The 15395-nt window shown below is 50.1% G+C and overlaps 1 protein-coding gene across 5 annotated transcripts in view; it reads right to left on the bottom strand.

The window, feature by feature from the left end:
• Positions 1 to 15395, bottom strand: part of ece2b (endothelin converting enzyme 2b) — a 183454-nt gene that overhangs the window by 91869 nt on the left and 76190 nt on the right. For all 5 annotated transcript variants that reach the window (XM_078410191.1, XM_078410193.1, XM_078410190.1 and 2 more), the window contains one exon: positions 10851 to 11066. In XM_078410191.1, the coding sequence (XP_078266317.1) occupies positions 10851 to 11066 (216 nt within the window). The remainder of the gene's footprint in view (positions 1 to 10850; positions 11067 to 15395) is intronic.

The raw sequence follows: 15395 nt of genomic DNA, 5'->3' as shown, positions 1-15395 counted from the left end.
GTCCATACTCCGCCACCTCCAGTTTAAATTCCATTTGGAATATTTTGAAGGACCAAGAACCAAGAAGAACCAAGAACCAAGTATGCCGTTATCAATAGCCTTGAGACAAAACACCCCAAACCCCTGGTCATTATAGCCGGGAACTTCAATTTGGGCGGCATGGTGGCGCAGCGGTAGAGTTGCTGTCTTGCAGCGAATGCAGCGCCGGAGGCCCAGGTTCGATCTCGACTATAGGTGCTGTCTGAACGGAGTCTGTACGTTCTCCCCGTGACCTATGTGGGTTTTCTCCGAGATCTTCGGTTTCCTCCCACACTCCAAAGACGTACAGGTATGTAGGTTAATTGGCTTGGTAAATGTAAAAATCGTCCCTAACGTGTGTGGGATAGTGTTAATATGCGGGGATTGCTGTGCGGTGCAGACCGAAGGGTCGAAGGGCCTGTTTCCGCGCTGGATTTCCAAAATAAACTGAACTAATCTAAAAGCCAACCTCAAGAGCATACTAGCAAAATACGACCAGCACGTCTCTTCTCCCACCAGGAGGCAGACCCGCAACCACTGCTACACATCCATAAAAAGCACCTACCGCTACATTTCCCAGCCACATTTCAGGAAATCTGACCATCAACACACACTTTTACTCCCTGCCTACAAAACAAAAACGGAAGCAGGAAGATCCCCTCCAGGAAATTGGTCTTTGCTGGTCTGCGGACCTGGATGACATCCTACGCAACTGCTTTGCAAGTCCCTGACCGCATACTTCAGAACCTGGAAGACATCCTACGCTTCAAGACCACGATCATCCCTGTGCCAAGCAAAACGATCTCATGCTTTAATGAACACTGTCCTTTGGCCTTTACATCCAACACATTAGAGGCAGGAAACATGTTCCCAATGTTGGGGGAGTCCAGAACAAGGGGCCACAGTTTAAGAATAAGGGGTAGGCCATTTAGAACGGAGATGAGGAAGAACTTTTTCAGTCAGAGAGTGGTGAAGGTGTGGAATTCTCTGCCTCAGAAGGCAGTGGAGGCCAGTTCGTTGGATGCTTTCAAGAGAGAGCTGGATAGAGCTCTTAAGGATAGCGGAGTGAGGGGGTATGGGGAGAAGGCAGGAACGGGGTACTGATTGAGAGTGATCAGCCATAATCGCATTGAATGGCGGTGCTGGCTCGAAGGGCTGAATGGCCTACTCCTGCACCTATTGTCTATTGTCTATTGTCTATCATGAAGTGCTTCGAGAGGTTGGTTATGGAACACATTAAATCCAGCCTACCGAGCAACCTTGACCCACTGCAGTTTGCCTACCGCCACGACAGGTCCACTGCTGATGCCATCTCTCTGGGCCTACACTTATCCCTGGAAAACCTGCATAAGAAGGACACCTATACAGGTCACACTACAGGTCTGCTTTCAATACCGTTATCCCATCCAAGCTCATCTCCAAACTCGTGGAACTTGGAGACAGCACTCCACTCTGCAACTGGATCCTTGACTTCTTGACCAACAGACCACAAACTGTGAGGTTAGGTGACAAATCATCCTCTTCGATAATCCTCCACACAGATGCCCCACAACAATCCCAGCCCTCTTCAATACCCCTAATGCACTCATGACTGTGCAATGTAGCGGTGTCGGGTATGGAATGAAACAAGGCACTGGTGGAATTCAGGAAAACTGTTGTGCAGATGTAAATAAAACTGTTTATTTACATCGGCTCAACTCCAGGCCACGAGGCAGACTAAGGGATGATCTCCGCCCCTTCCAGAAACCCGTAGCTTAAGGCCATCCCCCCTGACCTGTCCATCTAGTGCCAGAGGCACAAAACGGACAGGGGGCGCACGAGCTGCCCAACCCGGGTGCACACCTCAAACGGCGGAGGAACCGACGCAGGCCCAGGTTGAGGATGATGAGCCGGAGGGCGGCCCAGAGGCCGGGACTGAGCAACCCGCACTGGCTGGTCAATATCCACGTGAGCCGGCTTCAGGCACGTGACCGACACCGTCTCATGTACAGCACGGAAGTGGTAGGGCCACGTTGGAGCACCTTGAAGGGGCCCTTGTACAGCCACTGGAGTGGAGTGCGGTGAGCATCTCTGCGTAATAAAACGTAGGCACAGTCCTGCAGGGCAGAAGGGACGTGAGAGCAGAAAGGGCCATGGTGTGACGTTGGGACAGGAGCAAGGGCACCAACCCAGCCTCAGAGGCACATCAGGACGGAAGATGGCAGTTCCTGCTGGCCCCGCGGCGACGGGACGAATACCCCCGGGACCGTGAGCGGAGCACCGTAAACCAGCTCAGCGGAGGAGGTGGCCTGGTCCTCCTTTGGGGCATTGTGGACACCCAACAACACCCAGGGCAGGGCATCAAGCCAATCAGGGCGGCCTTGAGCTGGCGATGGAAGTGCTCAATAGGTGGAGTAGTTGATAGTGAGGTAGATTTTCAAAGTCTACAGAGAGACTTGGGCCTTTTGGAAGGGTGGGCTGAAAGATGGCAGATGGAGTTTAATGCTGATAAGTGTGAGGTGCTGCATTTTGGTAGGACAAATCAAAATAGGACGTACAGGGTAAATGGTAGGGAATTGAGGAATGCAGTGGAACAGAGGGATCTGGGAATAACTGTGCATTGTTCCCTGAAGGTGGAATCTCATGTGGATAGGGTGGTGAAGAAGGCGTTTGGTATGCTTGCCTTTATAAATCAGAGCATCGAGTATAGAAGTTGGGATGTAATGTTGAAATTGTACAGGGCATTGGTGAGGCCGAATCTGGAGTATAGTGTGCAGTTCTGGTCGCCAAATTATAGGAAGGATGTCGACAAAATGGAGAGGGTACAGAGGAGATTTACTAGAATGTTGCCTGGGTTTCAGCACTTAGGCTACAGAGAGAGGTTGAATAGGTTGGGTCTTTATTCTTTGGAGCGTAGAAGGTTGAGGGGGGACTTGATAGAGGTTTTTAAAATTTTGAGAGGGACGGACAGAGTTGACGTGGGTAGGCTTTTCCCTTTGAGAGTGGGGAAGATTCCAACAAGGGGACATAGCTTCAGAATTGAGGGACAAAGGTTTAGGGGTAACATGAGGGGGAACTTCTTTACTCAGAGGGTTGTGGCTGTATGGAATGGGCTTCCGGTGGAAGTGGTGGAGGCTGGCTCGATTTTATTATTTAAGAGTAAATTGGATAGGTATATGGATAGGAGGGGATTGGAGGGTTATGGTCTGAGTGCAGGTAGATGAGACTAGGTCAGGGAGAATGGTCGGCATGGACTGGTAGGGCCGGACAGGCCTGTTTCCATGCTGTAGTTGTTATATGTTATATGTTATATGTTATATGCGGGTGGTACGCGGTGGTACGGTGAAGCTGTATGCTCAACAGGCGAGCCATGGCCGACCAGAGCTCGGATGTGAACTGGGGCCCCCCGGTCTGAGGTCATGTCCAGAGGCACACCGAAACGGGCAATCCAATTGGCCACCAGGGCGCGGGCACGTAGCCGTAGGTGTGTCAACAAGGGGAATGGCCTCCGGCCACCGCGTGCAGCGGTCTAGGATGGTGGGTGATGCCCCGGGATGGCAGGAGGGAGCCCACAATATCCACATGGATGTGATCAAAATGCTGACGGGGGAAGCCGAACTCCTGCAGAGGGGCCCGGACATGACACTGGACCTTGGAGGTCTGACATACAGGTGCGCGTCCAGTGACCAACCTCCTTTCGCAACCTGTACCACATAAACCGAGCGGCTACCATAGCCATCGTCGCCCTGATAGAATGATGAGTCATCCTGTGAATGACGTCAAACACCCTCTGCCGCCAGCTGACAGGGACGATGGCTGACCCGTGGAAATGTCACACAACAGCGTTGCCCCTCCTGGCCCAAAGGGGACGTCCTCCAGACGGAGGCCCAAGATGGCGGTCCAGGAGGTGGACATTTCGTCATCCAGGAGCTGAGCCGCCGCCAGAGTCAATCCCTGGGGAGGTTGCGAGCACGGCACTGATGGTGGGGCGGGACAGTGCGTCTGCAACCCGGTTGTCCTTACCCTCGACGTACCAGATGGAGGTGGTAGATTCAGAAATGAACGGCAACTGCCGTTGCTGCCGGGCGGACCATAGGTCAGAAACCTTGGTGAGAGCGAAGGTGAGAGGCTTGTGGTCCGTGTACGCTGTGAACACCCAACCCTCCAGAAAGTAACGGAAATGGCGCACCACCAAGTACAGGGCGAGGAGCTCAAGGTCAAAGGCACTATAACTGTGCTGAGCGTTGGTGAGATGACGGCTGAAGAAAGCCAACGATTGGCAGCACCCGTCCACCAGCTGCTCCAACACCGCTCCAACCGCTGACTCGGAAGCGTCTGTCGTGAGGGCAGTCGGCTTGTCCACCCGTGGATGGACGAGCATCGTGGCGCGGACTAACGCCCCGGCAGTCCACTGCAGGTCCTTCTGTGTGCCCGACAACAGTTGAAACAGCGGGCGCAGGAGCCAGGCAGCTGAGGGAACAAAACGGTGGTAAAAGGCAACCATGCCAACAAATTCCTGCAGACCCCGCACTGTTGACGGGCGGGGAAACCAGCGGACGGCGTTGACCTTGCCTGGCAGGGGCACGGCACCCTGGCAGTCACCCGGTGGCCGAGGAAGTCGATAGTGGGAACTCCAAAGCGGCACTTGTCGATGTTAATGGCGAGGCCATGCTCACTGAGCCGTTGGCAGAGCTGGCGAAGGTGCGCATAGTGTTCCCTCCGCGAGCAGCTAGCCACCAAGATGTCGTCCAAATACACACAAAGGAAAGGGAGGCGGCGGCATACCCCGTCCATGAGGCGTTGGAAAGGGAGGCCACGGCATACCGCGCCCATGAGGCGTTGGAAAGCTTACGCGGCATTTTTAAGTCCAAAGGGCATCCGCACAAATTTGAAAAGCCCAAAGGACGTGTTGAGGGCGGTTTTAGGCACATCGTCGGGGTGTACCGGGATCTGATTATACCCCCGCACCAAGTCCACCTTTGAGGAAACCGTGGCGCTTGCCAAATGGGCGTTGAAATCTTGGAGGTGGGGCACGGGATACCGATCCGCCGTGCTGGCGCCGTTCAACCGTCGACAATCCCCACAAGGACGCCAGCCCCCATTGGCCTTGGGGACCATGTGGAGCGGGGAAGCCCACGGACTGCTGGAGGGGCGAACAATCCCCAATGGCTCCATGACCCGGAACTCTTCGCGGGCGATGCGGAGCTTATCAGGCATTAGGCGGAGTGCCCGGGCGTGGAGGAGCAGGCCGGTAGTCATAATATGGTGCACCACGCCGTGCTGCGGGTTGGCATGGCTGAACTGAGGCTGGAGGATGGCAGGGAAGTCAGCCAGCACCTGGGTCAGGCATCCGCAGATGACAACGGGCCAGCAGGCGGCGCTATAGGCTCCCCCAAACGCAGGGCGGTGGGCTCCATGGTCGCAGAGTGCACCAAGCGCTGACGCCGAACGTCCACCAGGAGGCGCGAAGGTCCGCTCCCAGCAACGGCTGGGGGATGACCACGACGGTGAACTGCCATGAGCGGCACGGGGCGGACGCCATACGGATAGGACTCCCGTTCGACGCGGTGAGTACAGGCTCTTTCTTACCCGCCCGCAGGACAAGGAGGGAGGACAGTCAACTCGGCGCCGGTGTTCATGAGGACACGGCCTCCGGAGCGCCTGTCCCACGCGAAGAGGCGCTGGATCTGGCCGGCCACGGCAGGGACTACTGGCGGCTGGCCCCAGCGTTTCCCGGGAAAAAGCACGGCGGGCAGCAGAGGCGAGCTGCAGCGCCCCAGCACTGATGGTAATAGCACCAGCGAGAGCGGCCGGTGGCGGCTGGAGCGGACTGCGGGGCCAGAGGCTGCTGTGCGGCGGCAGAGGAAGGTGGAACGGCCGCGGGAAGAGGTCGAGCAGGACGTCCGGTCGCAGCGGAGACCCGATCGATGGAAGGACCCACCTGAGGTAGAACTCCCAGAGCCACGGAGGTGATATCCAGCGCGTTGACGTCCCGCAGACGGGCCGTCCAGAGCATGTCGGCGTGCTCCCCCAGCGACTGCTGGTCTGCGAAGGAGTCGCCAGCCAGCTGCAGGAGGATGTCATGGGGAAGCTGCTGCAGGTAGGCGTACTTAAACAAGAAGCAGGGCGCGTGGCCGTTGAGGAGAGAGAGCATCTCATTGAGCAGGGTGGACGGGCGCCGATCGCCGAGGCCGTCCATGCGAAAGATCTTGGCCGCCCGTTCAAACTCACTGAGGCCGTATTGCCGAAGCAGGAGCGCCTTCAGGCTGGCGTGTTTATTGTCAGCGGGCGGAGCTTGGAGGTAGGGTTTGATGCTGTGTGCAGTAGCTTGATCGAGGGCCCCGACCACGTAAAAATAGCATGTGTCATCGACAGTCACGCCCCGGAGGTTGAACTGCGCCTCTGCCTGCTGAAACCAGATGTCCGGTTCAGCCGTCCAAAACGTGGGTAGTTTCAGGGAAACGGCGTTGAGGTGGCCCTGGTCAGCGATCGGCTCCGCGTTGGCATCCATTATAAACAATAATGGAACCTCGAATCACCAATGTAGCGGTGTCGGGTGTGGAATGAAGCAAGACACCGGTTGGATTCAGGAAAACTGTTTATTTGCATCTGCTCAACTCCAAGCCACGAGGAAGTCTAAGGGATGATCTCCGCCACTTCCAGAAACCCCGTAGCTTAAGGCCATCCCCCCTGACCTGTCCATCTAGTGCCGAGAGGTTTAATCCAGGGAGTGGCCTAATCCCCCAGGGACCACCACAGCAGCCAAATACCAATCCAACTCCATTTACAAATTCGCAGACGACACTACTGCTTTGGGCCAGATATCAAATAATGATGAGACGGACTACAGGAAGGAGACAATGAACCTCGTAACCTGGTACCAAGACAACAACCTCTCCCTCAATGTCAGAAAGACAAAGGAGATTGTGATTGACTTCAGGACGTGTAGCAGTACACAATCCTCGGTATACATTGAGGGGTGCCGAAGTAGAGATGCTTGAAAGCTTCAAGTTCTTTGCAATAAATATCACCAGCAATTTATCCTGGACAAGCCACTTCAAACCAATGGCCAAGAAAGCACAACAATGCCTCTACTGCCTTAGAAGGCTTAGGAAGATTGGCAACTCCCCAAATGCACTCACCAACATCTACAGATGTGTCGCAGAAAGCGTTTTATCGGGATGCATTACAGCATGGTCTGAGAACAGCTCCAGCCAAGACCGCAAGAAATTGCAGAGAGTTGTTGGACGTAGCCCAGACCATCACACAAACCAATCTCCCTTGTATTGACTCCATTTAAACTTCATGCTGCCTTGGCAAGGCCACCAGCATCATCAGGGACCAGTCACACCCAGGTCACCCCTTCTTCTCCCCTCTTGTATCAGGAAAGAGGTGCAGACGTTTGAAAGCTCATATCTCCAGATTCAGACACAGTTTCTTCCAAGTCAAGTCAAGTCAAATTTATTTGTCACATACACATACTGTGCAGTGAAATGAAAGTGGCAATGCCTGCGGGTTGTGCACAAAAAAGAATTACAGTTACAGCATATAAATAAAGTTAATAAGTTACTATTAGTGTCGACAAAAATTTAGTCTCTGGGGTTATAAAAGTAGACAGTCCTGATGGTCTGTGGGATGAAGCTCCGTCTCATCTCTCCGTTTTCGCAGCGTGACAGCGGAGGCGTTTGCCTGATCGTAGCATCTGGAACAGTCCGTTACTGGGGTGGCAGGGGTTCCTCATGATCTTGCTTGCTCTGGATCTGCACCTCCTGATGTATAGGTCCTGCAGGGGGGACGAGTGTAGTTCCCATGGTGCGTTCTGCCGAACGCACTACTCTCTGCAGGGCCATCCTGTCCTGGGCAGAGCTGTTCCCAAACCAGACTGTAATGTTGCCGGACAGGATGCTCTCTACAGCCCCAGAGTAGAAGCAATGAAAGATCCTCAGAGACACTCTGAATTTCCTCAATTGTCTAAGGTGGTAAAGGCGCTGCTTAGCCTTACCCACCAGTGCGGCAATGTGCGTTGCCCACGTCAGATCCTCTGTGATGCGGACTCCCAAGTATTTAAAACTGCTCACCCTGTCCACAGTCGACCCATTTATCTCCAGTGGCGTGTACGTCCTTGGATGTTTAGCCCTTCTGAAGTCCACAATCAGCTCCTTTGTTTTAGTGACATTCAAGAGGAGGCTATTGTCCTGACACCAGAGTGCCAGATCAGCCACCTCCTCCCGGTAGGCCTTCTCATCGTTGTTGGAGATCCGGCCCACCACCACAGTGTCATCAGCAAACTTGATGATGGAGTTTGAGCTGAACCTGGACCCACAGTCATGTGTGTACAGGGAGTACAGTAGGGGGCTAAGGACGCAGCCCTGGGGGATCCTATGTTCAGGGTGAGGGAGCTAGATGTGTGTTCCCCCATCCTGACCACTTGGGGCCTGGCAGTGAGAAAGTCCAGGACCCAGGCACACAGAGGGGTGCTAAGCCCCAGTTCCAGCAGCTTCTCAACCAGTCTGCTGGGGACTATTGTGTTGAATGCTGAACTAAAGTCAATGAACAGCATCCCAGCTGTTATCAGACAAATGAACCATCGTCTCACCAGCTGGAGATCGGTCTTGACCTTCCATCTACCTCATTGGAGACCTTTGAACTATCTTTAATTGGGCTTTATCTTGCACTGAACATTATACCCTTTATCCTGTATCTGTACACTGCGGATTGCTTGATCGTACAGCCATAAATAGTCATATATAGAAAGATGTTAAGCTGGAAAGAGTACAGAGATTTACGAGGATGTTGCCAGGGCTTCAGACCCTACGCTATAGGGACAGGTTGGGCATGCTGGGTTTTTATTTCTTGGAATGAAAGAAAATGAAGGGTGATCTTATTGAGGTGTATAAGATCAAGAGGGGAATAGAGAGGGTAGATGCACAGTGTTTTATCCAGAGTAGAGGAATCAAGAACCAGAGGACATAGGTTTACGGTGAGTGGGGAAAGATTTAATAAGAATCTGAGGGGTAACCTTTCTTTCACAGAGGGTAGTGGATAAATGGAGCGAGCTGCCAGCAGGGGTAGTTAAGGCAGGTATGACAATCGCATGTAAAAGACGTTTGCAGTGACACATGGATAGGAAAGGTTTAGAGGGAAATGGGCCCAGATGGAGCATTTTGGTTGGCAAAAGCAAGTTGGGCTGAAGGTTCTGTTTCCATGTTGTATGACTCTATGACTTTTGTTCCTGAGGACTTAAGAATGTCCTTTCTAATATATAAAAATAGCTCCTAGAAAATAGCTTGTGCTAATTACATCTAAATTGAACACCTTTTTTTACACATGGAAAATTGGAATTTAGGAGCATAAGGTTGTAAGACAGAGGAGCAGAATTAAAACATTAGGTCCATTGACATTGCTTTGCCCTTCGATCATGGCTGATGTCCTCCTGTCTTCTCCTGCTAACATGTAACACCCTTCCTAATCTAGAAGCTACCAATCTCGGCTTTAAAAATACCCAATGACTTGGCCCCCACTGCCATTTGTGACAATGAATTCCACAGATTCGCCACCCTCTGGTTAAAGAAATTTCTCCTCAACCCTATTCTACTGGTATGTCCTTTTATTCTGTGGCCTCTGGTCTTAGACTCCCTCACTACCCAAAACATCCTCTCCACATCTACTTGAGGCCATTCGTTATTTGGTAAGTTTCATGAGATCGCCCTTCATCCTTCTAAACTCCAGTGACTGAGCCTTCAAACACTCTTTTTACGTCAACCCAATCATCACAGGGATTATTATCGTAAACTTTCTCCAGATCCTTTCCAACACCAGCGAATCCTTCTTCAGATATGGGACCCAAAACTGCCCACGACTTTCCAAATGAGGCCTAACCAGCACCTTATAAAGGCTCAACATTACATGCTTGCTTTTATATTCAAGTCCTCTCGAAATGAATGCTTCTATTGCATTTGCCTTTCTTACAATTGATTCAACCTGCAAATTATCCTTTTGGGAATCCTGCACCAGCACTCCCAGGTCCCTTTGCACCTCCGATTTCTGAATCCTCTCCCATTTGGAAAATAGTCTACACCTTTATTCCTCCTACCAAGTGCATTCCTCCTACACTCTGCTATGTTGTATTTGATCTGCCCCTTCTTTGCCCACTCTGCCAACCTGCTCAAGTCCTTCTGCAGACTCCCTGCTTCCTCAACACCATCTGCCCCTCACCCATCTTTGCATCATCGGCAAGCTTGGCCACAAAGCCATCAATTCCACCACCCAGATAATTTGTATTTATAATCCTGCTGCCTACTTCATAAACCTCTTTTTCATTAAAGTCAGTCACAGAAAACTTAAAATGCCAAACTATCACAATGTTAGAATTATTGTTATTGTTTATATTGAATGTAACTGCACCTTTGAAGTTCTGCTTCACTGGAGAGCTAAACATGAGTATATTATTTTAATATGTGCAGGAGATTATTTTTTTTAAACCTTTTTTCACACTTTTTGCTTCAACGCCAATACTTCCAGTGCTATCATATGTTAACCACTCCAGTACTGTAATTTATGATAGAAAGTTACAAGGAAATTTATGAACACTGTCACAATGATTTATAACTATATACGCTGTGCATTTAGCCTGCAGAAAAATAATGTTGCCTGAATATAGCTTTTGTTTTTAATCAATAAGAAAAATTAACACATGCTTTAAAATTGGAAAAAATAATCCCACAGAGGTGAGTGCAAGAAGAGGATGCGAGAATCATATACTTCCTCATTAATGTGTAACAAACACACAACCCAACTAGATGTTCAGGTCTACATGATGTCAAAGCAAGCTCAGCAGTTTCTGTTTTATTTACCTAATAAGTGCTTCATGACCGCCTGGTTCTGGTCCCACAAGCTATTAAAAGTATTCCAACGTGACCTTCCATCCGGCAATGGGTTCTTCTTTATCCATCCACCACAGGCATATTGATAAAAATCAGAACAAGGGTCGACTGTACGGTCCAGCGATTCGGTTATTTTAGCAGCCACCATAATGCAAGTTTCCGTCAGACAATATTTACTTGAAGGGTCTGTCAATAAAAGGATGTCATTTTCATTATATAAATTTATAAATGCTAACATAACTTCTTCCAAATTTATTGACATCTTTCCCTTGTTTTCTGAGATGATATTGTTAAACAGAACCAAACAAACACTATCAGAACAACCATCTTACATAGAAAATAAGTGCAGGAGGCCATTTGGCCCTTCAAGCCAGCACTGCCATTCATTGTGATCATCAATAATCAGTAACCCATGACTGCCTTCTCCCCATATCCTTTGATTCCACTAGGGATTCCACTAGAGCTCTATCTAACTCTCTTTTAAATTCATCCAGTGAATTGGCCTCTACTGCCTTCTGTGGCAGAGAATTCCACAAATTCACAACTCTCTGGGTGAAAAAATATATTCTCATCTCAGTTTTAAATGGCCTCACCTTTATTCTTAGACTGTGGCCCCTGGTTCTGGACTCCCCAATATTGGGAACATTTTTCCTGCATCTAGCTTATACGGGGGGGCGTGGCTGTGTTCTGCAGCTGCGGCTCACCGGCAGTCTCTCTGTTTTTTTTGTTGTTTTTTTGTCATTGTCGTCGTTAAATGTACGTTTTGTTTTATTTTTAACTCTGTGTATGTGGGGGGGTGGTGGGGGGGTTGGGGGAAACCTTTTTTCAAATCTCCTCCTCAACGGAGATGCGACCTTTACCGTGTCATATCTCCGTTCGCGCTACGGCCTAACATCGTGGAGTCGGCGGCCTCCAGCTGGGATCGACCTCAAAGACTACGGTCGCAGGGCCTGGACTTACCTTCTCGGAGGCTTCGGCCGTGGGCCCTGCAGACCGCAACATCGGGAGTTCGCAGGTCCCTGGCTGGCGACCGGCTTTTGGGAGCTCCAGCCGTAGCAGCTTCGACCGCCCCGAAGCGCAAGGTACGATCGACCCGCCCGCAGGCCCTTCATCGCCCTGCGTGGCTCGGCAGCAGCACTTTCCATCGCCCGGTAGGGGCTCAGGACTTCATCGGCCTGCTCGGCTCGGCCCTGGGACTTTCCATCGCCCGGTGGAGGCTCAGGACTTTCATCGGCCTGCTCGGCTCGGCCCTGGGACTTTCCATCGCCCGGTGGGGGCTTCAAAAAGTTGGGAGCCTCGATCACCTCGTGGCACCACAGGAGAAGAACGAGGAGGAGATAAGACTTTGCCTTCCATCACAGTGAGGGTATGCCTAGAGCAATCACTGTGATGGCTGTTTGTGTAAAAAATTATATCTGTGTGTCTTGTGCTTTTTAATGTCTACTGCCGGACCCTGACGTGAGAGGACGCTGGCGTTGTGTATTCGCCGCTTTTCCGTCAGGATAGTTTGTCTGTTTGTTTCTATGTTAATTGTTTTTGTAAAGCGCTCTGAGCATGCGATAAGGCGCTATATAAAATAAATGAATTATTATTATTATTATTATTATAAGATTCCTTCTCATCCTTCTAAACTCCAGTGAAATTCCCTCTTGCTTTATGACATTGAACTAAATCAACAAGTGAAGAGAGCAATTTTGAAGATTGATTTTACTTAACTAACTCCCACAAAGAACAAAGTAATAATTATGGGATAGAAGTTTTAGTGCACCAAAGTGAAATTGCATGCGATCCTACACCCAGCTTTACATGCGCCTGCAAAAGATGGCATTATTGGAAGAAGAATTGATGAACATGCATAAAGGCTTTTCCTTTGCAAACTTCTGCTTTTGTAATGTCGGAAAAAAATTGCAGATGCTGGTTAAAATCGAAGGTAGACACAAAATGCTGGAGTAACTCAGCGGGTCAGGCAGCATCTCGGGAGAGAAGGAATGGGTGACGTTTCGGGCCGAGACCCTTCTTCAGACTGATGTCAGGGTCTGAAGAAGGGTCTCGACCCGAAACGTCACCCATTCCTTCTCTGCTTTTGTAGAGCGGAAATCACAAACAATGTATCCATAATACTGTACTGGCGGGGAGGTTTGCTAGCACTGTTGGGGAGGGTTTAAACTAATTTGGCAGGGGGTTGGGATACAGCATGGGGCTAGTATAGGGGGTGAGGGGAAGGAAAATATAGAGGAAAAAACTGGTCAGATTGGGAGGCAGAACAAGAATGCCCCAGCACAATGGGGTAGGGCAAGTCTGAACGGCATTTATTTTAATGCAAGGAGTATTGGAAGCAAGGGGGATGAATTGAAGGTGTTACTGAACACATGGGAGTACGACATTGTTGCCATTACGGAAACATGGTTGAAGGAAGGGCAGGACTGGCAGCTCAATATTCCAGGATATAGAATCTTCAGGAGAGACAGGGAGCAGGGAAAAAGGGGAGGGGGTGTTGCAGTATTAATCAAATAATCTATTTCTGCTGTAAGAAGGGATGACATATTAGCGAGTTCCTCAAATGAGGCTATTTGGGTGGAATTGAGAAATAGAAAAGGGGCATGCACCTTACTGGGTGTATACTACAGACCCCCAAACAGTCAGAGGGAAATAGAAGAACATATTTGTAGGCAAATCTCGGGGGGGTGTGAAAACAACAGGGTAGTAATAGTAGGGGATTTCAACTTCCCGAATATTGATTGGGATAGCCAAAGTGTCAAGGACCCAGAGGGTGCAGAGTTCCTAAGGGTCATCCAGGAGGGCTTTTTGAGCCAATATGTTGAAAGTCCAACAAGGGAGGGGGCGGTATTGGACTTAATCTTGGGAAATGAGGCCGGACAGGTGGCTGAAGTGTCAGTAGCAGAGCACTTTGGTGACAGTTATCACAATTCAGTGATATTTAAGGTGGTAATGGAAAAGGATAAAGAGGGACCAGAGGGAAAATTTCTAAATTGGTTCAAGGTCGATTTTAATTTGATAAGGCAGAAGTTGGCCCTGGTGGACTGGGATCAGCTTCTCGTGGGGAGGACCGCATCAGAACAGTGGGAGTCATTCAAAGGAATAATTGAAAAAGTACAGAGGAAGCATGTTCCCCTAAAGTTTAAGGGTGGGACAAACAAGTCCAAAGAACCTTGGATGTCGAACGATATAGTAGGATTGATTCGGAAAAAAAGGGGGGGCTTTTGGAAGGCATAAAGAACTTAAGGCACAGGCATCATTAGAGGAATACAGAAGGTGTAGGGCGGTTCTTAAAAAAGAAATTAGGAGAGCAAAAAGGGGCCATGAGATAGCACTAGCGGGCAAAATAAAAGAAAATCCCAAAGTGTTCTATAAGTATATCAAGGGTAAGAGGATAACGAGGGAAAGAGTGGGGCCCATCAGGGACCATAGTGGAAAGCTGTGTGTGGAGCCAGAGGATGTAGGAGATGTTTTAAATGATTTTTTTGCATCTGTTTTTACGAGGGAGGAGGGCGATGCGGACTTAGAAATGGAGCGGGAGGGTTGTGATGTTCTTGAGCATATTGCTATTGATAGGGAGGCAGTGCTGGAGGCTCTGGCAGGCTTAAAACTGGATAAGTCTCCGGGCCCTGACGAGATGTATCCCAGGATGCTGAGAGAGGCAAGGGAGGAGATTGCGGAGGCTCTGGCACAAATTTTCAGAGCCTCTCTTGCAACAGGGGATGTACCGGAGGACTGGAGGATAGCTAATGTGGTGCCATTATTTAAAAAGGGCAGTAGGGATAAACCTGGGAACTACAGGCCGGTGATTCTGAAATCCGTGGTGGGGAAGCTGCTAGAAAAGATTCTGAGGGACAGAATCCAGTCTTCACTTGGAGGATCGAGGGTTAATTAAGGATAGTCAACATGGCTTTGTTAATGGAAGGTCGTGTCTGACTAACTTGATTGAATTTTTTGAAGGGGTGACCAAGGAGGTAGATGGGGGTAGTGCAGTGGATGTGGTATACATGGATTTCAGTAAGGCTTTTGACAAGGTCCCACACAGGAGACTAGTCAAGAAGGTAAGAGCCCATGGGATCCAGGGCACCTTGGCAAAATGGATAAAAAAAACTGGCTTAGTGACAGAAGGCAGAGGGTGATGGTAGAAGGTTGCTTCTGTGACTGGAGGCCGGTGTCCAGTGGGGTGCCGCAGGGATCGGTGTTGGGTCCCTTACTGTTTGTAATCTACATTAATGATCTGGATGTCAACGTACAGGGCATGATCAGCAAGTTTGCAGATGACACAAAGTTAGGGGGGGTGGTGAATAGCGAGGAAGGGATCTGCAAGCTGCAGGAAGATATAGATGAGATGGTCAGATGGGTGGAGCAGTGGCAGATGGAATTTAATCCTGAAAAGTGCGAGGTGATGCACTTTGGCAGGAATAACTTGTAGAGGGAATACACCATGAATGGAAGGACCCTAGGGAAGACAGGGGTACAGAGGGACCTTGGAGTACATGTACACAAGTCCTTGAAGGC

The sequence above is a fragment of the Rhinoraja longicauda genome, chromosome 13, assembly GCF_053455715.1.
Source record: "Rhinoraja longicauda isolate Sanriku21f chromosome 13, sRhiLon1.1, whole genome shotgun sequence".
NCBI lineage: Eukaryota > Metazoa > Chordata > Chondrichthyes > Rajiformes > Arhynchobatidae > Rhinoraja > Rhinoraja longicauda.
The sequence above is the reverse complement of the archived record's forward strand: the minus strand, read 5'-3'. Positions and strand labels throughout refer to the sequence as shown.